The sequence below is a fragment of the Oncorhynchus keta genome, chromosome 19 (assembly GCF_023373465.1).
Source record: "Oncorhynchus keta strain PuntledgeMale-10-30-2019 chromosome 19, Oket_V2, whole genome shotgun sequence".
NCBI lineage: Eukaryota > Metazoa > Chordata > Actinopteri > Salmoniformes > Salmonidae > Oncorhynchus > Oncorhynchus keta.
This window is the reverse complement of record NC_068439.1, coordinates 31,848,152-31,875,784: the sequence shown is the minus strand read 5'-3', so window position 1 is coordinate 31,875,784 and position 27,633 is coordinate 31,848,152. Positions and strand designations below refer to the sequence as shown.

The following is a 27,633-nucleotide window of genomic DNA, read 5'->3' as shown; positions in this document are numbered from 1 at the left end:
ATTTTGCTTAAGTCACAAAAGTGTTTTACACACACAGACAATTGTAAGGTCCCTCAGTCGAGCAGTGAATTTCAAACACAGATTCACATTGAATTTCTCTTTGAGCATGGTAAAGTTATTGATTACATTTTTGATGGTGTATAAACACACCCAGCCACTAAAGATTAAGGCATCCTTCCTAACTCAGTTTCCAGAGAGGAAGGAAACCACTCAGGGATTTCACCACGAGGCCAAGGGAGGCTTTAAAACAGTTTGAGTTTAATGGCTGTGATAGGAGAAAACTGAAGATGGATGCTGATGCTCCAGATACTCAACAAGTCTAAAGAATGCCAGTTGTATTGCATCTTTACAACCGTACAACTGTTTTCAGCTGCGCTAACATAATTACATTTTTTTTCCTTCTAATTATCAATTAGCCTCTAAACTTGGATTAGCTAACACAGGATGCCATTGAAACACAGGAGTGATGGTTGCTGATAATGGGCTTCTGTACGCCTATGTAGATCTTCAATCAAATCAAATCTGCAGTTTCCAGCTACACTGGTCATTTACAGCATTAAAACTTCAGGCTTGGTGGGTCCCCCCCACCGGACAGTTTAGCTAACGTAGGCTAATGCGATTAGCATAAAGTTGTAAGTAACAAGAACATTTCCCAGGACATAGACATGTCTGATATTGTCAGAACGCTTAAATTCTTGTTAATCTAACTGCACAGTCCAATTTACTGTAGTGATTCGAGTGAAATAATACCATGCTATTGTTTGAAGAGAGTGCACAGTTTTAAACTTCAAAGGTTATTAATAAACAAAATTGGGCATATTTGGGCAGTCTTGATACAACATTTTGAAACTAAATGCAATGATTCATTGGATCAGTGTAAAACTTTACTCATACTGCATCTAGTGGCCAAAACCTAAATTGCTCCTGGGCTGGAATAATACATTATGGCCTTTCTCTTACATTTCAAAGATGGTACAAAAAAAATATACAAAAAGTTGGTTCTCTTTGTATTATGTTTCACCAGAGCTAATGTTTTATATTCTCCTACATTACTTTCACATTTCTGCAAACCTCAAAGCGTTTCCTTTCAAATTATATCAAGAATATGCATATCCTTGCTTCAGGGCCTGAGATACAGGCAGTTAAGATTTGGGAATGTCATTTTAGGCGAAAATTTGAACAAAGGGCACGGATCCTTATTAATGTCTACACTGTATTTCTGATCAATGATGTTATTTTAAAATGGACTTTTAAAAATGTATTTAAAAAAGGACATTTCTAAGTGACCTCAAACTTTTTAGTGAATGTACATGATATGCATTTCATTTTCGATAAACGCGCTCAAGTTTCTAAAAACATGTTTTCACTTTGTCATTGCAGGCTATTGTGTGTAGATGGGTGAGAAGACAGAAAGAAAGTGCATTACTAACTTAGCATTCATTAAAACAAGCAGCTCAATGAGCTCTACTTGGCTTCTGCTACTGAGGGGAACTGGCTTCAATAAAATCACCATAAGATGTGGAGCTCTCCAACTATGGTCACCATGGCTGAACCCTGTGTTTCCTACTTCAGCCTGGGTAGTGTGGCTGGGAACTGGAGAGGAAAGGGAAGGGGGGAAACACATCTTCCGTACTTGGCAGGGAAGGGAGGTCCTGGTGCGTGATCTCCCATCTCGGGTTCCTGCGAAGGCAAACATCACCCAGATCCCAAACGCCTCCCTTGGACCCACTTCCCCTCAGACATACAGGGACCCTCTCCTGCCCCCCAGGATGCTGCAGCCAAAACCATGCACCTGCGCCTCCCCTCTCCTCTTGTTATTGCATTGCCAGGTGTGAAAGGTCCTGGCAGCTCCTCAGTCAGCCACCCTGTTATAGACTGGCGTGGGCTGCAGATGCCAGGGCCAAGAAGTCGTCCTCCGCACACACACACACACACACACCAAAAGGCCTGAGCCATTGCCAAACTCTCTGTAAGCCGGCTGCTCATTAAGAGAGGGAGAGCCTGCTTTTATTTCCTGCATGAGAACTAATGAAAAGCACCCTAGTGAACACAGGCCTGTTGACATTACGCCTGTCTACTTCTCTCCTCCATCTGTCCATCTTGTTCCCTTGCTCTCCTTTTCAGGTTTGCCAGGCCTCAATGACCAGGTCTGCTGGACTATTCACTAACAGGTACTGCAAGATACCACACACACACGGAAATAGGACAGGTGGAGACGGTGGCAGAGGAAACATGCAATGGCTGGCTACACGGAGGGTCTCATAGTGAGAGAGATTACAGAGCCAATCTATGTGCTATGGCTTCTGCAATACAGCATATGTGAATGAATTATTAGCATTTCATGTAGCTGGGAGTGTGTGTGTGTAGCAATGCATTTAATCCACAGTGACTGGTCTGTTACAGGCCGAGGACCTGCCGTTTGAGAGCGAAGCCCTCCCAGTCGCTCTCACCACCCCTGTTCCCCAGTCTCCAACAGCCTACCCCAGTATCCTCCAGTGCCTCACCAGTCTCCTTCTGCCCTTCCCGAGGACCAGTCTCCTGTATCTTATTAACTTCTTTGGGGTAGGGGGCAGTATTGGGTAGCTTGGATGAAAAACGTGCCCAAATTAAGCTGTCTGCTACTCAGCCGTAAAAGCTAGAATATGCATATAATTAGTACATTTGGATAGAAAACACTGAAGTTTCTAAAACGGTTTGAATGATGTCTGTGAGTATAACAGAACTCATATGGCAGGAAAAAAACGGAGAAAAAATCCAACCCGGAAGTGGGAACTCTGAGGTTTGTAGTTGTTCAACTCAGCCCCCATTGAAGTACAGGGTAATAAGTTATGTTTCACTTCCCACGGCGTCCACCAGATATCAACAGTATTTAGAACCTGTTTTGAGGATTCTACTCTAAAGGAGGGGCTCATAAGGGCTCTTTGAGTGAGTGGTCTGGCAGAATGCCACAGCCTCGGTCTGGCGAGCTCACGTGAAAGGTAGCTACGTTCCACTTCATTTGTACAGACAAGGAATTGTCCGGTTGGAACATTAAAACTTCATTATGTTAAAAACATCCTAAAGATTGATTCCATACATAGGCTGGCATGTTTCTACGGGCTGTAACGGAACTTTTTGAACTTTTCGTCTGACGTTCGGCACGACCTGAACAAGTTTTTGGATTTGTTTACCAAACGCCCTGACAAAAGAAGATACAGTGGGGCAAAAAAGTATGTAGTCAGCCACCAATTGTGCAAGTTCTCCCACTTAAAAAGATGAGGCCTGTAATTTTCATCATAGGCACACTTCAACTATGACAGACAAAATGAGAAGAAAAATAAATCCAGAAAATCACATTGTAGGATTTAATGAATTTATTTGCAAATTATGGTGGAAAATAAGTATTTGGTCACCTACAAGCAAGCAAGATTTGTAACAACTTCTTTAAGAGGCTCCTCTGTCCTCCACTCGTTACCTGTATTAATGGCACCTGTTTGAACTTGTTATTAGTATAAAAGACACCTGTCCACAACCTCAGTCACACTCCAAACTCCACTATGGCCAAGACCCAAGAGCTGTCAAAGGACACCAGAAACAAAATTGTAGACCTGCACCAGGCTGGGAAGACTGAATCTGCAATAGGTAAGCAGCTTGGTTTGAAGAAATCAACTGTGGGAGCAATTATTAGGAAATGGAAGACATACAAGACCACTGATAATCTCCCTCGATCTCACCCCTTGGGGTCAAAATGATCCCAAGAACGGTGAGCAAAAATCCTAGAACCACACGGGGGGACCTAGTGAATGACCTGCAGAGAGCTGGGACCAAAGTAACAAAGCCTACTATCAGTAACGCACTACGCCGCCAGGGCCTCAAATCTGGCAGTGCCAGACTGCTTAAACCAGTACATGTCCGGGCCCGTCTGAAGTTTGCTAGAGAGCATTTGGATGATCCAGAAGAAGATTGGGAGAATGTCATATGGTCAGATCAAACCAAAATATAACTTTTTGGTAAAAACTCAACTCGTCGTGTTAGGAGGACAAAGAATGCTGAGTTGCATCCAAAGAACACCATACCTACTGTGAAGCATGGAGATGGAAACATCATGCTTTGGGGCTGTTTTTCTGCAAAGGGACCAGGACGACTGATCCGTGTAAAGGAAATAATGAATGGGGCCATGTATCGTGAGATTGAGTGAAAACCTCCTTCCATCAGCAAGGACATTGAAGATTAAATGTGGCTGGGTCTTTCAGCATGACAATGATCCCAAACACACTGCACGGGCAACAAAGGAGTGGCTTCATAAGAAGCATTTCGAGGTCCTGGAGTGGCCTAGCCAGTCTCCAGATCTCAACCCCATAGAACATCTTTGGAGGGAGTTGAAAGTCCATGTTGCCCAGCAACAGCCCCAAAACAGCACTGCTCTAGAGGAGATCTGCATGGAGGAATGGGCCAAAATACCATCAACAGTGTGTGAAAACCTTGTGAAGACTTACAGAAAACATTTGACCTCTGTCATTGCAAACAAAGGGTATATAACAAAGTATTGAGAAACTTTTGTTATTGACCAAATACTTATGTTCCACCATAATTTGCAAATAAATTCATTAAAAATCTACAATGTGATTTTCTGGATTTTTTTTTTTTCATTTTGTCTGTCATAGTTGAAGTGTACCTTTGATGAAATTTACAGGCCTCTCATCTTTTTAAGTGGGAGAACTTGCACAATTGGTGACTGACTAAATACTTTTTTGCCCCACTGTATATAGACGGTTTTCAGAGTCTTCACCCTAACTTCATTCAATCTCCACACACACACAGTCCTCTCTCTTTACACTAGATCTAAAGAACCCATTAGAGTTCAATCACTTGAATCTCAAAGGGAGAATAAAAGGTATAAGAAGCACATGTACCAATTTTCAATTTCCAAATAACTGTCTTATTCTACTTCCCATGAGAATGAGCCTGAGGGGAGAAACGGAGTGAGAGAAGCTCTTGTGAAGCGGAGTTCTCCCAAGGCCTTTACAGATTACAAATCACTAGTACAAATTACATGGCAACAAGCTAATTGTTGTATTTGAATGCATTAACTTTCTCCTAAATTATTAATTGGAAATGCTCAACACATCTCAACTCCCTAATTAAAAACATTCTGCCTTTTAAGAACGAACACTGGTTAAAGAGCTCCCATTCCTCCGAATCAAACTCGTCTTTACCCTTCACTGTTAATGCTGTCATGTCCCATTACTGAGAAGAGAATACAGCAGGAATGACGTGAATTAATAAAAGACGGCAGAGGCTTTCATACATTTACCAGCACATTTGTTCCTTTTTGCTTTGATAATTCTCGCTCACACACACACACACACACACACACACACACACACACACACACACACACACACACACACACACACACACACACACACACACACACACACACACACACACACACACACACACACACACACACAAAACGCAGAGCACGGAATTAACAAATGCTGACATCACCTGGTTCAAAACACCTGACACCGGGCTGTACTGCAGGCCATGAAAAAAAGTACTATAGAGCTCCCCCTCATTCACTACCTTCACTTGGTCTTGGTCAAAGCTGCTGCTGAGCAGAGAGAACGATCTCTCCAGAGTATATGTTAACACCACTCACCTCTTCTTGGCAGGACCATCCTCAGAGTACTCGCTGCTGCCATCGGTGCTCTGGAACCGCAACCCGTCAGCCTTGTGGCCCTTCTGCCCCAAGCCGTTGAGCTGGCCGCGGGCATGAGAACCTACAGAGACAAGAAGACAGGGGTCAGAGACCATGTCGTGTACTGCTACGACAGGTTGACCGGAGAGAAACGGAGTGAACAAAGTAAGAGGGCTGATGTGTGTTTGGAGCCCGTGGGCTGAGCAAATTGAACAAGTCCAGACTCCGGAGAAAGGAGCAGAGCTCAAAAAGACATTCAAGTCAAATGAATGAGCACATAATTGAGTAGCCAAGGCAGAAAAACTAAGTGAAACTTCTTTTTGTAGGTCGTACAAAGTGTCTACTACCTGGTACTGGAATTTCTAGTTGACACATCACCCTCCTATCACATTTCTTAGGACTGACACCTTAACTGATGTGCCAACCCCAAACCACAACCCTAACCCCTAACAGCAGGTGTCAAAGGAAAATAAATTAGAATGGTAATAATGACATGGTAGCGAATGGTTGAGTTGTAGAAGCAGTGGCTTCCTATGAAAACTTGTTTGGCGCTCATGCAGCTGGTAGTTATAGTCTGTACAGAGTGCAGGTCACTACCTGACAGCAGGAGGCCAGTCGTATACCCTGTCATGGCTGTAAACGGCTCCTAACATGCTCTGGTAGTATGAGTCAGACCATAGAGGTGCTTAGGGAAATAAATGGTTAAGGTTTACACACAGTTGAAGTCATAAGTTTACATACACTTAGGTTGGAGTCATTAAAACTCATTTTTCAACCACTCCACAAATGTCTTAACAAACTATAGTTTTGGCAAGTCGGTTAGGACATCTACTTTGTGCATGACAAGTCATTTTTCCAACAATTGCTTATAGACAGATTATTTCACTGTATCACAATTCCAGCGGGTCAGAAGTTTACATGCACTAAGTTGACTGTGCCTTTAAACAGCTTGGAAAATTCCATAAAATTAGGTCATGGCTTTAGAAGCTTCTGATAGGCAAATTGACATAATTTGTGTCAGTTTGGGGTGTACCTGTGGATGTATTTCAAGGCCTACCTTCAAACTCAGTGCCTCTTTGCTTGACATCATGGGAAAATTAATATAAAAATCAACCAAGACCATCAGAATTATTTTTGTAGACCTCCACAAGTCTGGTTCATCCTTGGGAGCAATTTCCAAACGCCTGAAGGTACCACGTTCATCTGTACAACCAATAGTACGCAAGTATAAAAACCATAACCGGCTCAGGAAGGAGACGCGTGCTGTCTCCTAGAGATGAACGTACTGTGGTGCGAAAAGTGCAAATCAATCCCAGAACAACAGCAAAGGACCTTGTGAAGATGCTGGAGGAAACAGGTACAAAAGTATCTATATCCACAGTAAAACGAGTCCAATATCGACATAACCTGAAAGGCTGCTCAGCAAAGAAGAAGCCACTGCTCCAAAACAGTCATTAAAAAAGCCAAACTACGGTTTGCAACTGCACATGGAGACAAAGATTGTACTTTTTGTGGAAATGTCCTCTAGCCTGATGAAACAAAAAGAGAACTGTTTGGCCATAATGACCATCGTTATGTTTGGAGGAAAAAGGGGGAGGCTTGCAAGCCGAAGAACACCATCCCAACCGTGAAGCACGGGGGTGGCAGCATCATGTTGTGGGGGTGCTTTGCTGCAGGAGGGACTGGTGCACTTCACAAAATAGATGGCATCATGATGCAGGGAAATGATGTGGATATATTGAAGCAACATCAAGGCATCAGTCAGTTAAAGCTTGGTCGCAAATGGGTCTTCCAAATGGACAATGACCCCAAGCATAATTCCAAAGTTATGGCAAAATGCCTTAAGGACAACAAAGTCAAGATATATGATGGCTTTGTGGCCATCACAAAGCCCTGACCTCAATCCCAATAGAACATTTGTGGCAGAACTGAAAAAGCATGTGCAAGCAAGGAGGCCTACAAACCTGACTCAGTTACACCAGCTCTGTCAGGAGGAATGGGCCAAAATTCACTCAACTTGAGAAGCTTGTGGAAGGCTACCCGAAACATTTGACCCAAGTTAAACAATTTAAAGCCAATGCTATCAAATACTAATTGAGTGTATGTAAACCTCTGACCCACTGGGAATGTGGTGAAAGAAATCAAAGCGGAAATAAATCCTTCTCTACTATTATTCTGACATTTCAGTCTTAAAATAGAGTGGTGATCCTAACTGACCTAAGAAATTGAATTTTTACTAGGATTAAATGTCAGGAATTGTGAAAAACTGAGTTTAAATATATTTGGCTAAGGTGTATGTAAACTTCCGACTTACATTTACATTTAAGTCATTTAGCAGACGCTCTTATCCAGACTGTGTGTATATAATATATCCAGGGTTAGTTAGGTGTTCAGCTGGCAGCGAGACACTAGGCCCCAAAAGTCTTTATATGCACTCATGATTCACTAATTTAGGCCTCCTTGGAGGAACAAAGTGCCACCACACATGCTAACAAGGACGAGAGTAGTTACACTCAAGACAGGGAAGTTTGTCACGTCGTTGACCTGCAGGTTGTTGGTGGAACACCTCCCTGAAATGTACCTTCACAAATCATCCTTTCGAAATAATTTAAATTAGAGCTTTAGCTTTGAATGACTTTAAAGAACACTTTCCAGGTATAATGAAGCTTACACAAGACACCAATAACTCAAAGAAAGCATTCTCCAGATTCATCTACACTAATCTGCGCATCGCTAATCAGTGGTAGTATGTGACTGGGATAATACTCCTACTGAACATAAACAGCCTGGTGAGGGGCCATCTTGCCTCTCCTCTGAGTTGTTTTACACATGTCGGTCTCACATCAATGCCATTGTGAGGGCAGTGAGGAAGATAGAGAGGCAGGGATGCAGACTGCGAGTCATGGAGGGAGCCACACTGGGCTGGGGACAAAACTCTTTCCCCTGGTGCCAGTGAGGCCTAGCGGGGAAGGGGGATGTCGGCTGATCCGTAAGGGTCTGTAATCAGATTTATGCGTGCTTAACTAAGCCCATCGCCTTGCCATGTTCCTCCTGCTCTCTGGAGAGGGAAAGCGAGATGGAAGGAAGGAGAGATGGCGAGGTGAGGGGGTGCGTACCGTAGCAAACCACAGAGTGTAGCCCATTAGTGGGAGGTGGAGTAATGCAGACAGGAAGCCCAGAGGCAGATATAAAATATTAACAGCCAGGAGAGTGGCATTACTTCAGATTAATCACCTTTACAAACAGAGTGATTACGACTGAATAATGCGGTTTCTAATGGAGCAAGCTTGGGGTCTGCTAGCTCACTCACTGAGTGCTGTGGCCGTCACAACTATGGCTAGTAACAATACATTTTTTTCCCTCTCAAAGCTTTTATGACACAGTATGATTGGGACCATAGTGTGTATATAAAAATAAACAATGTGTTTGACATTTGGGATTTTAACCCATTTGAATTCATTTCCAACCACTTCTGACAATAGAACGGGATACTGAAAGGGGAATGCTAGGAGACAACACTACAATAGGACAACAAAAGTAGTGTTTTTAAAATGGCTGTCCCAACCACACAGTTCTGACCACAATTTAAACCTGGACCGAAGGACCGAAATAGAGATCCTATTTAGTAAGTGTAATGTCTACTGCGAGTACTAAGAGTAAAATGAAAAGCTCTACCCAATAATAAGTCTATGTGGCCTAGGCTGGTCTAGCAGTCTAAGATACAGTCACTTCTGGCACACGTCTCGTGTTGGCATAGGTTCAAATCTGGCCTACTGCTCTTTGACACCACTTCCATCCGTCGCACTGTCATTATCAGAAAATATCATAAATATATTGAAAAGATAACAAGTTCATAACAAGTCCAGTGGATGTGGCGTGTGAGAATGACATGCTGCAGATTGGGCAGTCTGTTACTCTCTCAGAGAAGGCCAGACCAAGGCACTGTGCCCTCTGCCACTACGCTCTAGCCAAAACTGCCACAGTTCCATCCCCTGAGGTCTCAGTGGTCAGTGCTAAGGGACAGACAGGACAAAGCCGGTGCCAGTGGTGTTATGGGGAAGAGAAGTCACTACCATCCACCGGCTCCAACGCAGACAGTAGTTCCATCAATAGAACTGAGCTACGCCCTCCGAGAACCACAGGGGGAGCGATATGGAGAGGGAGATTGAGGAGGCCAGGGGAGCCGGAAGAAAGCTTCCTGAGCAGCAGTAACCAGAGGCCTATTGATGTAATGATGCCTTCCATCTAGGGAGGAATAACAGGGAGAAAGAGAGAGAGCGAGAGAGAGGAAGGAATGGGACGCAGAAGGGCATCACGTAATTAGTTCAATAATGCAGAGAGAGAAAGAGGAAAAGAGATGGACGCCTGCCAACAAACAGTGAGGTAAAGTGGTCAGGGAGATGGCATGATTGCCGGTTATAGATGGGAGATAGACAGGGGGCAGGGGGTCTGACACGCTTAGGGCCTTGCAGGTTTGGTCCCTTCCCTCTGCTGTTGGACCCATCTCAGCCCGTGTCTGCAGGCAGCTGGCTCCAGAGACCGACAACACTGCAGAAGGAGGAGGGGGTGAGAACACTACCATCACAGTAGTGGATGTTTGACTGATTCTCCAAAATAGAGGACAGTTTCAGCCGGTACAGTGCAGTCTGTGAGCGACAGAGCCTGTAACCTAGATCTAAACTGAGGCTTCCCCTTGCCTGCATAGCACACTGTGAACCTCCAGAGGACTTTCGCTCCCCCTCAGTCTCTGGACGGTCTGTGACGGCGGAGAATAGGTTCAGAGGCCTGTGTGAAGTTGAACCTACTAGTTTGAAGACAGAGCAGAGTGGATTGAAGCACAGCGAAGGTGTCAAACAAAGCAGCATCAGATAGCAACCAGACTTTATCCTGGGTGTACACGCACATACACACACTGAGCTCCATGGACTTTATATTGCACCTCCTTAGGAAAAAACCCTGCAGCATCCTCTCTGTTTCATTGTGTTTACCAAAGCACCTTCACTCTGAAATAACTCCATATTAAACATGTCACTATTCCATCACAACTACCAGATCATTTTCAGCTAGTCCACTGTAAACAACTAAACACAGTAGCCTATCACAGGTCTATGAGCGTCCAGACAAAAGGCTGACTGAGGCAGTGGTGGAGAGAAGAGTCTCCGGAGAAACTCACCATTTGTGTATTTGGTTCCATCTCCAAGCTGCCTTTTCTGAGCAGTCTTGAACTCCTTCAGGGAGAGATAGAGCACCTTCCTCACATCCCTCTCCTCTGACCAGGGGATCCCATCTATGTCATCCTAAAAACACAGGGCAACTGGTTAGCAATAGGATGTTACCATAACACAGCATAGTAGATGACTAGACATTAGCATAAGACCGAAAAGCATTACAAGTACAATCAAATGCACTGTTTCTCACAACATAACCAGACACACAGAAGACAGAAAGGTGATTCCTCACGAAACTAGAACAAAACCATGATATTCTGGGTCCTTCAGAAGAAGAATGACATATTTCCTACTCGTTGTTCAACCACTCCACAAATGTCCCGTTAACAAACTATAGTTTTGGCAAGTCGGTTAGGACATCTGCTGTGTGCATGACAAAAGTCATTTTCCCATCTATAGATTATTTCACTGTATCACAATTCCAGTGGGTCAGAAGTTTACATGCACTAAGTTGACTGTGCCTTTAAACTGCTTGGAAAATGCCAGAAAATTATGTCATGGCTTTAGAAGCTTCTGATAGGCTAATTGACATCATTTGAGTCAATTGGAGGTGTACCTGTGGCTGTATTTCAAGGCCTACCTTCAAACTCAGTGCATCTTTGCTTGGGAAAATCAAAAGAAAATCTGCAAAGACCATCAGAATTTTTTTGTAGACCTCCACAAGTCTGGTTCATCCTTGGGAGTAATTTCCAAACGCCTGAAGGTACCACGTTTATCTGTACAACCAATAGTACGCAAGTATAAAAACCATGGGACCACGCAGCCGTCATACCGCTCAGGAAGGAGACGCGTTCTGTCTCTTAAAGATTAACGTACTTTGGTGGGAAAAGTGCAAATCAATCCCAGAACAGCAGCAAACGACCTTGTGATGATGCTGGGGGAAACCGGTACAACAGTATCTATATCCACAGTAAAACGAGTCCTATATTGACCTAACCTGAAAGGCCGCTCAGCAAGGAAGAAGCCACTGCTCCAAAACTGCCATAAAAAAATCCAGACTACGGTTTGCAACTGCACATGGGGACCAAATTTGTATGTAAAGATCGTAGGTATGTAAACTTCAACTGTATATTTGTTCATATATACACTGAACAAAAATATAAACGCAAGATGTAAAGTGTTGGTCCCATGTTTCATGAGATGAAATAAAAGATCCCAGAAATGTTCCATATGGGCAAAAAGTGTATTTCTCTAAAATGTTGTGCACAAATTGTTTAAATACCTGTTAGTGAGCATTTCTCCTTTGCCAAGATAATCCATCCACCTGATATGCCACACCTATCAAGAAGCTAATTAACTTCTTGGATATAGGGGGCGCTATTTTAATTTTTGGATGAAAAACGTTCCCGTTTTAAACAAGATATTTTGTCACGAAAAGATGCTCGACTATGCATATAATTGACAGCTTTGGAAAGAAAACACTGACGTTTCCAAAACTGCCAAGATATTGTCTGTGAGTGCCACAGAACTGATGTTACAGAAAAAACCCAGATAAAAATCCAATCAGGAAGTGCCGCATTTTTTAAAATCGCCTCATGCCAATGACTCCTTATATGGCTGTGAAGGAGCCAGGAGTCAGCTTACGTTTTCCCCAAGGTGTCTGCAGCATTGTGACGTATTTGTAGGCATATCATTGGAAGATTGACCATAAGAGACTACATCTACCAGGTGGTCGCTTGGTGTCTGTCCTCCGTCGCAATTATTGCGTAATCTCCAGCTGCAGTATTTTTCCGTTTGCTTCTGATGAGAAGCCAACTGCCACCACTGACAGATTATCGAATAGATATGTGAAAAACACCTTGAGGATTGATTCTAAACAACGTTTGCTTGCCATGTTTCTGTCGATATTATGGAGACAATTTGGAAAAAAGTTTGGCGTTGTAAGTGACTGCATTTTCCGGTCTTTCTTAGCCAAACGTGATGAACAAAACGGGGCTATTTCGTCTACACAAATAATCTTTTTGGAAAAAATGAACATTTGCTAACTAAGAGTCTCGTCATTGAAAACATCCGAAGTTCTTCAAAATGTAAATTATTTTATTTTAATGCTTTTCTTGTTTTTGTGAAAATGTTGCCTGCTGAATGCTAGCTTAATGCTATGCTAGGCTATCAATACTCTTACACAAATGCTTGTGTAGCTTTGGTTGAAAAGCATATTTTGAAAATCTGAGATGACAGTGTTGTTAACAAAAGGCTAAGCTTGTGTTTGAATATATTTATTTCATTTCATTTGCGATTTTCATGAATAGGAAACGTTGCATTATGGTAATGAGCTTGAGGCTATGATTACGCTCCCGGATACGGGATTGCTCGACGCTAGAGGTTAAACAGCATGATCATTACACAGTGCTGGGGACAATAGCAGGCCACTCTAAAATGTGCAGTTTTGTCACAACACAATGCCACAGATGTCTCAAGTTTTAAGGGAGCGTACAATTGGCATGCTGACTGCAGGAATGTCCAACAGAGCTGTTGCCAGATTTGAATGTTAATTTCTGGCAGTACATCCAACTGGCCTCACAACCGCAGGCCACGTGTAACCACACCAGCGTAGGACAACCACATCCGGCTTCTTCACCTGCGAGATTGCTCGAGGTGGATGGGGGTGCGGAGGAGTATTTGTGTCTGTAATAAAGCCCTTTTGTGGGGAATTTTTATTTCTGACTGGCTGAACCTGGCTCCCAAGTGGGTGGGCCTATGCCCCCCCCCCAGGCCTACCAATGGCTGCGCCCCTGCACAGTCATGTGAAATCCATAGATGTGGGCTTCATGAATTTATTACAATTGAATGATTACCTTCTATGAACTGTAACTCAGTAAAAGCCTAATCATTTATTAATAGGGAGAATATGGCTGTCTAGTATGACTGAGGTTCCAGTAGTTTCCTTCAGCTGACAGACATCTTAAACACGTCACTTCCTTTTCCTACAGGACCATTTCATCTGACAATAAACCTTCCACCTCAGTACCATTTGTGGATGGACAGTCAATGAAGCCCCGATACTTACAGCAGTACACTGCCAGGAAAGACCGAAGAATGGTATGGTGACATGGACTTCCATTACAGGACACTAACTTTCCAACATGCTTCATTATTAAGGTCTCCAGTGTGAGTACAGAAATAACCTGCTTCCTACACGGAGCAGATTTACTGTATATAACACTTATAACCCTGCTTCCCCTCAAAGTACAGCGCTGCATCCCACACACAGTGCAGCTGTACTAGGCTAATGTTTGATGTGTAACACTAATGATGAGGATATTAGATTAAAACGAGAGTTAACAAACACGCTGGATCTCTACTGAAATAGCTGTAGGGCAATTCCATGGTAACGGAATTACTCTCAGATCTCTCGCTTGAAAATGTACATCAAACAAAAACCATTGATTTGAAAGTTTAACAACCCATAGAGCTCTATGAACAAGTTCCACTTTTACCAAAACACACAGGAAGAACTGTACATAAAGTTTGGTAACAATAAACTTGAGGGAGATTTAACTGTAATTCTGTTACCAGACTTTGCATCTGAACAGTTTCCAGTAAAATTGAAATCAACATTTTTTTTTACTGTGTAAATTGTTCAAATTAGTCGTTGTGTTTTGTTTAACTTTGAAATCAAATGTTTTTTGTTAGGCATACATTTTAAAGTTACTGTGGAATTGCCCTGTAGTGATCATCAGTAGCGGCCTTCACTGAGATATTGCATGATAATAAAAGTTTTGGTGGAGGTTAGACTGTCGATAGACTGTCTCCTCCTGATGAAATGGAGGAGTGACCGCCATCATTAGCTGAGAGCCCCGAAGAGACGCAACAAATGTTGCAAATGTATTTTTACAACAAAGTCAAATGTCAACGCAAAAAGAACTGCGAAAGGAGTCAAAAAGGTTCACAACCCTCTACGGAAACAACTCAGCACTGTTACATCTTTTAAAATGGGACTTTGTTCTGCGGATCGCCGGTCTTAACAGACATGCAGCCCTGCCCATCTGCTTAGTACGGGCTAACCCCCTCGGAATCATAACTAGGTCTCAGCTCCTCTCTAAACCCCCAGACCTACTGAGTCATACATCACAACATGTTCATCCGACCAACAACGGTTTGGAAATACAACATTACTATTGTGCCTTTGCTGTAAGTAAAGCCGGTTCTGTCAAATGGCACAACCGACAGTTTGACTGACGTGGGTAGGCAGAGAGACGAGCAGAGACGCATGAGTGGGTAGTTAGGCAGGCAGGCAGCAGGCCGTCGAGGGGGCTGACTGACTGGCGGAGGGATGCTAGGCCTCTTCAGAGAGGGAGAGTCGGGCTGGCAGAGCAGGGCCGGGGCTCAGATGAGAGCTGTGGCACTGGCACCACCACAGAGACAACACGCAGCACTGAGCTGACACCCCCCCTGCCCGCTGACACCCTCCCCTCCCGTAGGGAACCCACAGCCTGCTAATGAGCGCTGGGGCCTCTGTGTCTACTGGAGCAGCCCGGCTGGCACACAGCACGCTCCGCAACACACACACACACACACACGTTTTAGGGGCCCCAAAGGGACCCAGTACACACTGCCTTTCATACCACAGTGCTCCACCTTGGCAAACACAGCGAACAGAAAGACACGCGGAGGCTCCTCTAAACGACATCAAGAGCTTCTACTCCTTTAACATTCCCACTGAGACGAGCCAGGATGGGAAAGGTGGGTAGTCCCATACAGAGACTAAAGGTGGGTAGTCCCAGACAGACGTCTGTCACAGCAGACGGAGCCACTCTACATCAGACGACACGCTGGCTCCCTCATCACACTGTAAACACGCGCCAGTAGAGACTGCTAATAGACGCCAAAAAGAAACTCCATATCAACTTGTGAACCCTTTAGCGTCTGGAACATCCCCAATAGGCTTCAGGAAGAAACGTAGTCTACACCTGACTGTTCGGAGGCTGCTGTTTACACTAGAAGCACTGCGGTATGGTTATTTCTACAGGGTTAGTACCAGGGTCTAAAGCAGGGACATCTGCAGCCGTCTTAAAGGGGAAACTTCACATTCATCATTTCCAGCACCGCCCCAACATGTGAAAATGATGTGTTTCTAATGTCATCATCGGTGTGCATTGTGTGATTTTGACCAATTGCTTGTCGTCATTGAAAAACACTTCCCCTACCATTTTTACTACAAAAAAAACACACCATTTTCACATACAGGGGCTTCAGAAAGTATTCATACCCCTTGACTTCTACCACATTTTATTGTGTTAGACTGAATTCAAAATGGATTAAATATATTTTCTCAATCATACAACACCACATGAAAGTGAAACCAATGTTTTTAGAAATGTTTGCCAATTTAAATATTTAGTTTACAAAATAATTGAATCATCTGTAGGAGCACCTTTGGCAGCAATTAATTACACTGAGTCTTTCTGGGTAAGTCTCAAAGCTCTCCACACCTGGATTGTTCTTAGTGTTTTAAGCTGTCAAATTGGTTGTTGATCATTGCTAGACAAACATTTTCAGGTCTTGCCATAGATTTTCAAGTAGATTTAAATCAAAACTGTAACTCAGCCACAATATTCCATATTTTCGTTAAGCAACTCCGTTGTTATTGTCCTTCTGAAAGGTTATTGTCCTTCCACTCCAGGTGAATATTTTTAATTTTTAATTATTTTTTCAGGCTTCCTTATTTTCCCCACCTACGCTGTCAATTGGGTTGGTATTGTGAAGCAACTCCAATAGTCTTGATTCATCCTCAGTTCTCTCCTATCACAGCCTTTAAACTAACTGTTTTAAAAGTCACCATTTACATCTCCGGAAACTGAGTTAGGAAGGACACCTGTATCTTTGTAGTGACAGGGTGCATTGACACACCATCCAAAGTGTAAGTAATAACTTCACCATGCTCAAAGGGATATTGACAGTCTGTTTAAAAAAAAAAAATTAGATCCATCTACCACTGTGTTTCCTCCGACACATTGGTGCGGCTGGCTACCGGGTTGGATGCGCGGCTTGGTTGGGTTGTGTTTCAGAGCTCTCGACCTTCGTCTGTCCCGAGCCCGTACGGGAGTTGTAGCGATGAGACAAGATAATAACTACTAACAATTGGATACCACGAAAAGGGGGGGTAAACATTTTTTACATTTTAAACCTCCTTGGTCTTTGTGGTGGAAATTCAGTGCTCGAATGAGGGTACAGAGATGAGGTAGTCATTCAATATATGCCATTTAGCGGACGCTTTTATCCAAAGCGACTTACAGTCATGTGTGCATACATTCTACGTATGGGTGGTCCCGGGAATCGAACCCACTACCCTGGCGTTACAAGCGCCATGCTCTACCAACTGAGCTACAGAAGGACCACATTCAAAACTCATATCAAACACTATTATTGCACACAGTTAGTCTGTGCAACTTATGTGACTGTTAAAACATATTTTAGGCTTGCCATAAAACAAAGGGGTTGAATTCTTCAACTCGACAAACTAAGAAATTAAAAACTGTAACGCCTTAACATTTCGAAAGACATAAATCCACTTTGACATTATGGGGTAGAGTGCATAGACCAGTGACCCCAACAACATCTAAAGTGGAATTCATTTTTAATTCAGGCCGTAACACAAGACGTGGAAGAAGTAGTGGTGCGAATACTTTCTGAAGGTGCCATGTTGACGACGTTGGGGTGGCGCTGGAGATGGATAAGAACCTTTTTGAAATGTCCCTTTAAGAGCAACGTGCGTAGTAACGGGGTGGAGGTTCCTGTGGATCTTATAGAGCAGCCAGTGTTATCACGCCACTGCGTTGTAAACCCCCAACACTTCCCCTCTAAAGCCATCTGATCCATTAAGACCTGGACTAATAGAATAACCTGCGGAGACAACAACAGTTTCATCTGTCGACTGACATTGCATGATGGATGGGATAAAGCTTGAATCTAGTTGTAGAAATAAAGATCAAGAGCTTGGGACTAAGGTTTTTACCTGCAAAAAGATGATTGAGATACACGCATGATTTTTTAAATTTTTTAAAAATCTAGTCTTCTCTTGAATTGGGGTATTTAGTGTACTATAGGTAGAGGACATTGAATGGAACAAGCCTATGTAAATAACTCAATTTTGACAAAAATGCAGATAGAAAGAACAATAGTCCCAATCTATTGAGATGTCTGTAGTACTGATGTGAGACACATGAAATGGTCTTGTGAGGAGAACAATAATAGAAACAAGGTCATTGCAATGAGGAATAAAAGAGGACTTGTTCTTCTAACCTACTGTGTACTGTAAGAGGATTGGCTGAGCTGTTTGGTGCTGAGAGAAAGAGGAATTAAGTCTATCTAACCAAGCAGTAAGTTCACACACACCCTAATTTCACAGTGAAGAAAGAAAGAAAAAACACACACACACATACACACGAGGGGTTGTCCCACTTTCAAAACAAAAGGAACACGCGTGCATTGGTTCACATAGCAGACTAATAATAGCCTGCTGATGATGGTCTGGATCTCATCAACCAGAGAATGTGGGCCAGGAGCCAACTGAGATCAGGCTGAAATGTGTTAGTACTGTATAACCCCCCCCCTCTCTAGGCTCCACACGTGTCCCAGATGCATAGCTCAGTCAGTGCTGGTGTATCTGTAACAGGAGAGATTTTCACACAGACTTACGCAGCACAATACATTTCACAGCCCCCCACTTAGCTTACATATACACGTGACAAGCTGCAAATTAATTGGAGAGGTTCCAAGGCCAACAGGATTTCACCAAGTCACCTGTCACAAAGGAGTGTTCTGGAACACAGCATAAGTCCATTCTAGAGTGCAGGGCTGAGCAGACCAGGACAAGGGCAGAGAGAGAACCTAGGGTTAACTGGTGTGTGAGGAACGTAATGCTGTCATCTCATTACGCCTGTACCTCAGCGCCCTTGAACACCATCATGCTGGGATTGGCCACATTCCTGTTCCCAGTCGCAGACCCACAGCACTTCCATCTGCACCAACAGCATTCTGAAACATTATCCCTTTTCGGGGACTTTGGAAATGTTAGGGGCTGCCGACGCCAAGGGGGGAAAGAGGGGTGTTGCCTCGCGTCTCCTCGCTGTGTCCCTGTGTGTGTCCTGCCCTCCCCTGTACCCAGCGGCCGACAGTAAACACCCTGAGAGAGAACACTGTTGATCTGAGACACACTGCCAGACTCCATAGAATGTATTTAACCGAAGGAGGGATGTAGAAAGTGGTTTCTCTTCCTCTTCACTCTCTCATGCCACACTCACTCGTGCCAGAGCTAAAGCCAGCTGAGCATGTCTAAGTGACAGACTGCCACTGCCATTCAGCCCTGCCGAGCACAAAATGCTATCAGACTCAAACTGGAGCAGAAAGATAATGTATGATTTAAAGGAGCAGGGAAAGGGGGGCAGTGATTATTTTGACAGACAAATGCCAGAGTGAATTCCATAGGAGCTACAGGGAGGTTCCAGGGCCCAAGTTTGACCAATAAAGAGGCTTCATCAGGCTGACCACCCTTGATCAGTGGTGACTGGTCAGTCCAGTCTTCAAACGACTGAAGGAGAAACAGAGTCCACCTGGTCAGAATAACAGCATGCGTGTGCGCACACTAGAACCTCAGTGGATGCCGGCAGATTCAGGGAGTGACCCGTAATTGGTCATAGGACTAATGCACACTGCATCTCGGGTCCCCCCTTTTGAGAGCCCATTGGATGTGTGAACAGTGGATGTCTCATCTGGTTTACAGAACACACACAGCAAAAGGCTGTATTCAAAGCCTGCAGTGCTACACACACACCCCCTCTCTGCCCCATATTTTCAATAATCTAAGAGGATTAAAAGAATGTTTCTGTATTTAGAAAGAGGATGTGTTGGGTAAGAGAAAGCAGCATTGTACCTCAGACATGAAACAATCCTTGATCACCAAATTAATAGGATGTTTCATTACAGAGTAGCTTATGCAGAGCCAAACCCTAAAAGATCAGGCTGCGCTTCCTGGAGAGAGCACTGTGTGTGTGTGTGTGTGTGTGTGTGTGTGTGTGTGTGTGTGTGTGTGTGTGTGTGTGTGTGTGTGTGTGTGTGTGTGTGTGTGTGTGTGTGTGTGTGTGTGTGTGTGTGTGTGTGTGTGTGCATCTCCATGGCCATTGTCACTGGGTCTCACTCTGAGTCACCACAACCCTTACAATCTGGAGAGTCGACTCAAACATAGCACGCACACACGTCAGCAGTGTGCTAGAGCTGGAAATCAGCAGCACAGAGTGAAAGCTAGCCTGCCAACCAACCAGTCCCCACACCTACGTTGGTCTGTTGCGAAGCAGGCAACACCAGTTCAGGGAAACATGTCAATTCAGCAGCATGTCACTACTGTTATCCACTCAGTCGGGGGGAGACCACCACCACCACCACCACCACAGAACATTATCTCACATCCTTCAACTCAGAAGATTATTTTATTACAACAAGAGCAGACAGCTGTAGGTACACACACAGAGAAATCGAATACAAATGAGAGAGGGAGAGAGGAGGCGGCAAACTGTAGGTCAGGAGAGAGAACTGTCACTGAGCAGGCGAAAGAGCTTTAGAGGCCATTTAAAAAGACTCTCACTTCCTGCTCCACTCTGCTTCAGTGCCAGTCTGACTAAACCTGGGAGAGAGCCAGACAATGAGTATAATATGCACAGTAATAATGCAAATAAACTGATGATGACAGTAGGCAGATTATGCAATAGTCATGTAAACACCTTACACTGCTCATTTTAAAACACGGCGACAGGTCAAAATCGAAGTGAGCATACGCCGATTAAAAACACCTGGTTTTCTGAACAATCTTTCTAATTATTAAGACATAATAATACATTTTTTTTCAAATAACTATATATATATATATATATTAGAAGATACAAATGGGCGTTCCAGTGGTGTATTTGATCGGTTCTTGTGCTAGCACCAGCCGAGCGAGCCTCCCTCTTCAGCGCGAGTGAAGGGAGTTCGGAAGAACCAAGTGTATGAGTCTTCGAAGTACAAACCTTGAAAGTCCGGACTCAGAATCAGATGAGCTTCCCAATTCAGACGTTGTGGTAGAACGTTCATTTTGATTGCCAATTTTCTGCATTTATGCAGCCAATTCATCAGATTATCCACAGTAAAATAAAATAAAAAACACATTATCATGTGCATGTAACCATAATCAATGATGCTGAAGCTCTTTCTGTCTCCTGGGGTGAATCAATCTTCCTGTTTTCTTATTGAAATGAATGAGCACTGAACGCTGAGGCTCCACCCACGTCCACTTGCCTGTCCCGGCATTATTATTATTCAGCCCTGTCCCCTGGGACCTAGCGCGACAGGGTCCCACCTCGTTTACACCATGTGACTCACTAAGACTGGCTTCCACTGCACCACATGTTATGTTGAGTACATGTAGTCCGTTTAAATGACTCCAATGGTAGTGTATGAACACTGAGGAGGAAAGGAGCATGGTAGGAGCAGAAGAGAAAAGGAGAGCGAGAGGAGAGAGCGAGTGGGGTGTACAATGCAGGACCTGTGTGTCAGCCCTGGGAGCTTTCGCACCTCCTCTCACAGCTGGTAGAAATACTTTCCAAGCTGTTGGCGGCAGCAGTAGGGCTGGAGCCTACTGCTGAGAGCGGCGAGTAGTCGAGTGTAGCGGGACCCACTGGCCCTGTGGTACACTACTGGGCCTGAGCACTGATCGAGTGCATGTGTTGGAGGATGAACAGCTGTTTTCAGATGACTGTGTTTAGAGTTTAAGCAGAGAGAGAAGAGAAGAGAAGAGAAGAGAAGAGAAGAGAAGAGAAGAGAAGAGAGAAGAGAAGAGAAGAGAAGAGAAGAGAAGAGAAGAGAAGAGAAGAGAAGAGAGACGGTGGTGAGGGTCAGGTTGAGTCAGACGTCGGGAAATCTAATTAGAGTCCATTTGTTATTAGATAAAAATGCTGCCCCACCATAGAAACCGCAGTGCATGTTGTAGCGTGTGTGTGAGGTCAAGCCGGTTTCCCTTGAGCCCTACTACCAAGCACCACTCAGCTCTTTCTTCATAATATCCATCAGAGCAACACATTCAGGCTCCCATCCGCAGTGTTTTACAGCACATGGGCCTGGTGTCTTTGATAAACCTTGGCAGGGAGTTGATAGTTCAGAGGCCATTATTATTTTATTACTACCAGCCAGTATGTGATGCAGGGTAGGGGTAGACGGTAGGGGTCCCGGTAGACTGCGTCACCTGTTTCTCTTTGGTTAACCTGTCTGAGTTTCAACCTACACACCTCACCCCAGACATTTTGGTGATGTAATTACATTCTCACCCGCTCCTGCCTTGAACTCACTTACTCACTCTGCATCCTGTGTCCTCCTCCCCCAGTTCACAGAGGCTCAGTGAGCCAGCCAGATCCCGTGGAGTTCCTCGGCCCTGTAAAACCACAGCTGTGTGCTGCATCCGCCTCTCACAATCTCTCAGCAAAGGCCTCCATTCTCCTCTAGCTCCATATGGACTTGCATTAATTGCGAGCGACAGGGGTCAGATGGAACGTATGTCGACCCTGACACACTTCACTTCCTGGAGCGATTCTGCTGCAGAACAGAAACCACGTTGGCCATGGAGACTGACTGCTGAGGGACCGACCAACAAAATGGCTACTCTTTCCAAACTAACACAGAGAGCCTGTGTACTGTGAGCTTTTTTTTCTCCCCCATTTTAAGGCTTCAGAACAACAGTGTATTCAGGCTAACAGCATGACTGAAATAAGCCAATACATCATGGTCCAGTCAGCCAGCACCAATCAGCCAGCACTAGTCTGTCAAAACAGTCAGCCTGTAACAGTCAGACAGCACCGGCTTGTCAAAAGCAGATTCACAGTGGAGTGATGACCATCTCAGTTTACCACAAGGTTAGCAGTAGTATGGCTATAACCAGTAGCTTATCTAAGCTGATCAAAAGCATACCATTACGGTTAGAATAACCAACGCAGCCTTCTCCCGTCCTCTCAGCTTTACAGATAAGTCAAAAGAAACAGATCTGGCAGAACCACTAGGACCTCACACTTTGCTTTGCTTTATTTCCCCCACATGGCTGAGAGAAAAGTTCACACACACACACACACACACACACACACACACACACACACACACACACACACACACACACACACACACACACACACACACACACACACACACACACACACACACACACACACACACACACACACACACACACACACACACACACACAGACACAAACAGCCACTGTGGGCCTTTAATTATCATTGCAGTCCACTGTGTTCTGTTGATTCAATCTGACACACTGACCCAATTTAAAACAGAAAGGGAAATTAAATCTACACTTCCCTGTTCTCCAGCATCCATTAACTTGTCAATGTTAGTGGCCGTTTACAAGACAGCACAAAACTAATGCCAGGCGCTGGCGGGCAGACGGAAATTACACCGCATTGCGAAGGCAACAAAATGAAATAAATGATTTAGCGAAATGTTTAATAACATAAATCACACGTAACAGCAGCCAGCCAGGCTTCAATGAGGAGCGGGCTGGGCTTCTGGAGGTTAGAACACAATGGAGCCTTCTGGAGGAACTGTCTGGACCGAGGGGGACACTTCAAAATGTCTACAGCAATTACGAAGCAGGAGAGCCAGAACACATCTGTAGGAGCAAGAGAGCCAGAACACATCTGTGGGAGCAGGAGAGCCAGAACACATCTGTAGGGGCAGACAGGAGGGAGGGATAACCGAACAGAGACAGGATCATGTCCAGGGGGCTGCACCAGAGGGGTCAAGGGTTAGGGGTCAGGCAGGCAGCCGGCCTCTGGGGTTAGAGGTGACTCGCAGCAGACACCTCTAAGTTGCTCTGCTCAAAGAGCCTGTCAATCAATATTGATTATCTACCATCCCGAGTCTCCCCCACCCTAACCCTCATAGCCCCAGGGTCTCTGCTAGATAGAAGCCCCTTTACATGACAAAGTGGTACTGGAGAGAAAGGCAGAGGGAGGGGAAAGAGGACAAAAAAAATATATGAAAGAAACTCTTCAATACCAGGGTGGCTGAAATCCCCATAGCACCAGGTCCATCGTCAGTACCCTGCTTTTAAACCGAAGGATCAGAGGGACAGGGTGGCTCGTCGCCTACACCATCAATCTGTGCTAGTAAAGATTCCGTTGGAGTTTAGATTCCCAGAGGGAGAACGCCCTCATCAAACCATCTGTCAGGTGAAACCGATCCCACAACCAGCTGAATCGGTCCTGACAAAAGGAGGAAAGGAGAGGGGGAGGGGGACAGGTATTGTGTCTCATATTCTGGGTCTTTTCATCCCTGGTTGTCTTTCCCCTCCAGGGTGAAACTAGAGAAGGTGTTAAATGTTCCCCTGCCAGTGTCTGACCTGGATATCAACAGACAGAGGACAGGGTGCTAGCTCCATCAATAGACAATTCTCTGTTTAGGGCTCAAAAGGGAATTCAATTCATCCAAACTGGTCAACGAGAAGACAAGAGCCAGTCGATACATATAGGCTATAGGTCTAGGAGGAATTCAACCTGGCTTTCATGAGAAAATAGACCAGACATATGACATTGATTTTTATCCTCTGCAGAAAAGAAAGTTTGGTTTCAGTGGCCATTTTTACTTCCTGAAAGAACTGCCATTCTGACAGACCTTCCCTTAGGTCCATGATGACAGAGCTTCCCAACAGCCCAATCAGAGCCCTCCTCGGGGAGGAGTAGTAACCAATCCCACCTAACACCTTCAGACATGTCAGTCCCCCCCCATCAATCACTGACAGCATCTAAATAAACAAATCATACCTCCCATCAATCACTGTCTATTTAAAGACACCCACAGTCAGGCAGTTTGAAATCGCTGCCAGGTTGCGTACATGGGACGTGTGCCCGTGTGTCGGAGTGTGTGTGAAATGGTATATTTTAACGAGAGAATCTAGCTCAAGGAAGTCCATGGGATTTGCAGAGGAACACCCTAGATTGGAATATGATTTACAATGCTAATACACTGGATCCACTGGTGACAGACAGCATGTTGTTTTACGACCTGGAATGAGGAGGCTGGTTTTGTGGCTGAGACAGTCGGTCCCTTCCAGCTCTGTTTAATGACCATGGCATGTGCGGCACTAGGAGCAGACAGACCGTCAGCTCTGACAGTCACTGGGACATAGTGTTATCACATTAGCAGCAGGCCTGGATCCTAAGAAACTAATTTCTGATGTCTGGATATTGGGAGCAAACACCAGTTTGGTCATGCCACAGTTAGAGGTCAAACCAGGTCACATAATTATTACCCGCTGATCCGGATAAGCATCTGTAGTCCTACTGGGAACCTTACCGGCTACACCGGTGCCGTTACCGGACAGGTACCCAACACCTCACTGTGCACGTCATGACATGGCTGTGACTCGGCACTGCCCAGCCTGATCCTACGCGTATAACACTCATCCCAACGGGCTACACTTCTATCGTGTTCATCCCCAGAGCTTAAGGACAGTGATAGTGATAGCCTTTCGGGGGAGAGGAGCAACACGGCCTCTCACTTACCCTGATGGAGTCATAACTTCATGTTTGTGTTTTACAACCTCGTTTACAACCTCGTAGGAATCCACTGCGCCAGTCACCAGGAATCAGAGAAATGCACAAGAGATATGAGGTGGCTTCACATTCCCCTGAACTCTATCCCCACACACACAAATATGGCACTGAATACAATTCAGCCAGACAGAAGAGTCAGGCAGACCTGAGGATGTAGCCCTCTGGCAACAGCACACACAGGCTTACTCACTGTAGGAGAGGGTCTACCGTTAACTGACTACAAAGACAAACAGTGCCGATTTGTCTTCTGTAAGACGCTAATAAGGAGAGTATTGGCTCAGGACATTAGTCTTTTCCCGTCTGTCTACAGAGACCCATAGGAGGAGAGACCAGCGGATTGGGTTGTTATATTAAACCCTACTAGGCATTTAAACCAGTCCTGGCGTTTTAATGTATGTCCGTGACTCGTATACATGTTGTGATTTATAAGGCGTCATAAAAATGTGCCGTTTAGATTTAACCAATTTTTCTGTTAGCGAACCTCACAATAACTCCCCTGTATATTAGCTCACCGAGGTCCTTTTGGGCTTTTTCCCTTGGAAAAACAGGGAGCAGAAGAAAAAGATGCTCTAAAGATGTCAGCAATATGGAATGGAATCAAGTCCCGTGTTTAATTTCCTAGTGAATGGCAGTGGGGTTTTGTGCTGGGAAATGGTCACGTTCCATTAGTGGGAGGTTTGAAGCTGAAGGCCCCTGTTGCTGCTGGAAAATAACAGTTTATTAGGGGGGGGGGAAATGGATCCGGGGAAAAAAAAAAAGAGGCTTTTCCCCCTATCGCAGCCAAAACAGTACGGGACTAGAATGTCTAATGACACAACTGGTGCCAGGGCATGAAAATGTTCAGACTTGACAAATAAAATGAGGTCTAATATATATCACAAAAGTGATCTCAAAAGGAGCCTGTTAAAATGTAGGTATGGAACACTCAATAGCATATCAATAAAGTATACTAGATGTTCATGGTTACAGTCCAACCATTTAGCAAAGTAAATCGGTGTCTGATAGCAGCCTAATTAAAATTGTAGTGACACAATAGGATGCATTGATGCTGGCTAGTTCAGACCCAAGCCAGGCCCATTTTAAATAACAAGTGCTTACTCAATTACTCTCCCAGCTACACATAGAACCATTAAATCAAGCTTCCAGAGCAGCCGTATTTCTCAAAGCTGCCTGCCTTACACAGGGGACTAAGCAGAGCGCCCCCCTAATGCCCCTTGGGCATGGGGGGGGGGCACTGGACTCCCAGATTTCCTGTCCACAATTAAGCGAGCCAATAATGTGGCTGGCGCCTGGCGGACAGGGCACGAGGCTTCCCCGGCCCCGTTTGGGGAGGGCGGGCTTCTGCTGATGCTGCGAAGAGCAGAGGCGGGTGAGGGAGGGGCGTAGCGAGGAGGGAATGTAGAATAACAGCCATCCATTCTGTGTCTGAAGGAGACAGGCTCTAATGATTTTTACAAAGAGAAAGAAAACAACAGGAACACATCTAATACTCAGAGAAAACAGTGTTGGGTACAGTAGGAGAGGATGGTCTTAATGTTGTGCAAATATTTAGCACAATGAGCTGGTTTCTTTAAATGACAGAGTGACTCTGGCAGCGCAGGGCTCAACGCACCATAACAGTGCTCCGGTCTCCGTTTCAGCTCATTTAGGCCGAGAGACTTTTCATAGAAAAATCACAACACTACACCCCTACACACACACACACACACACACAAGAGAAGAATCAATGCATGGAAAATGGACAGAGAGCGAGCGCAAGAGGGGAAGAAAGAGAGCACGCAAGAGAGGCGCTGTGTGAGACCATTCTCAGACTCCAAGTGCAGGGAGAGGGGGATGAGAGACGAGGGAGAGTGCAGGGAGAAGGGGATGAGAGACGAGGGAGAGTGCAGGGAGAAGGGGATGAGAGACGAGGGAGAGTGCAGGGAGAAGGGGATGAGAGACGAGGGAGAGTGCAGGGAGAGGGGGATGAGAGACGTGAGGGAGAGTGCAGGGAGAGGGGGATGAGAGACGTGAGGGAGAGTGCAGGGAGAAGGGGATGAGAGACGAGGGAGAGTGCAGGGAGAGGGGGATGAGAGACGTGAGGGAGAGTGCAGGGAGAAGGGGATGAGAGACGTGAGGGAGAGTGCAGGGA

General features: G+C 44.8%; 1 protein-coding gene across 50 annotated transcripts in view; it reads right to left on the bottom strand.

Moving 5' to 3' along the window:
* The window catches only part of LOC118397671 (protein Jumonji-like), a 103,219-nt gene that overhangs the window by 52,674 nt on the left and 22,912 nt on the right, over nt 1-27,633 (bottom strand). For all 50 annotated transcript variants that reach the window (XM_052470179.1, XM_052470181.1, XM_052470182.1 and 47 more), the window contains exons 2-3: nt 10,857-10,980; nt 5,645-5,765 (exon numbers count right to left, since the gene is read on the bottom strand). In XM_052470179.1, the coding sequence (XP_052326139.1) occupies nt 5,645-5,765; nt 10,857-10,980 (245 nt within the window). The remainder of the gene's footprint in view (nt 1-5,644; nt 5,766-10,856; nt 10,981-27,633) is intronic.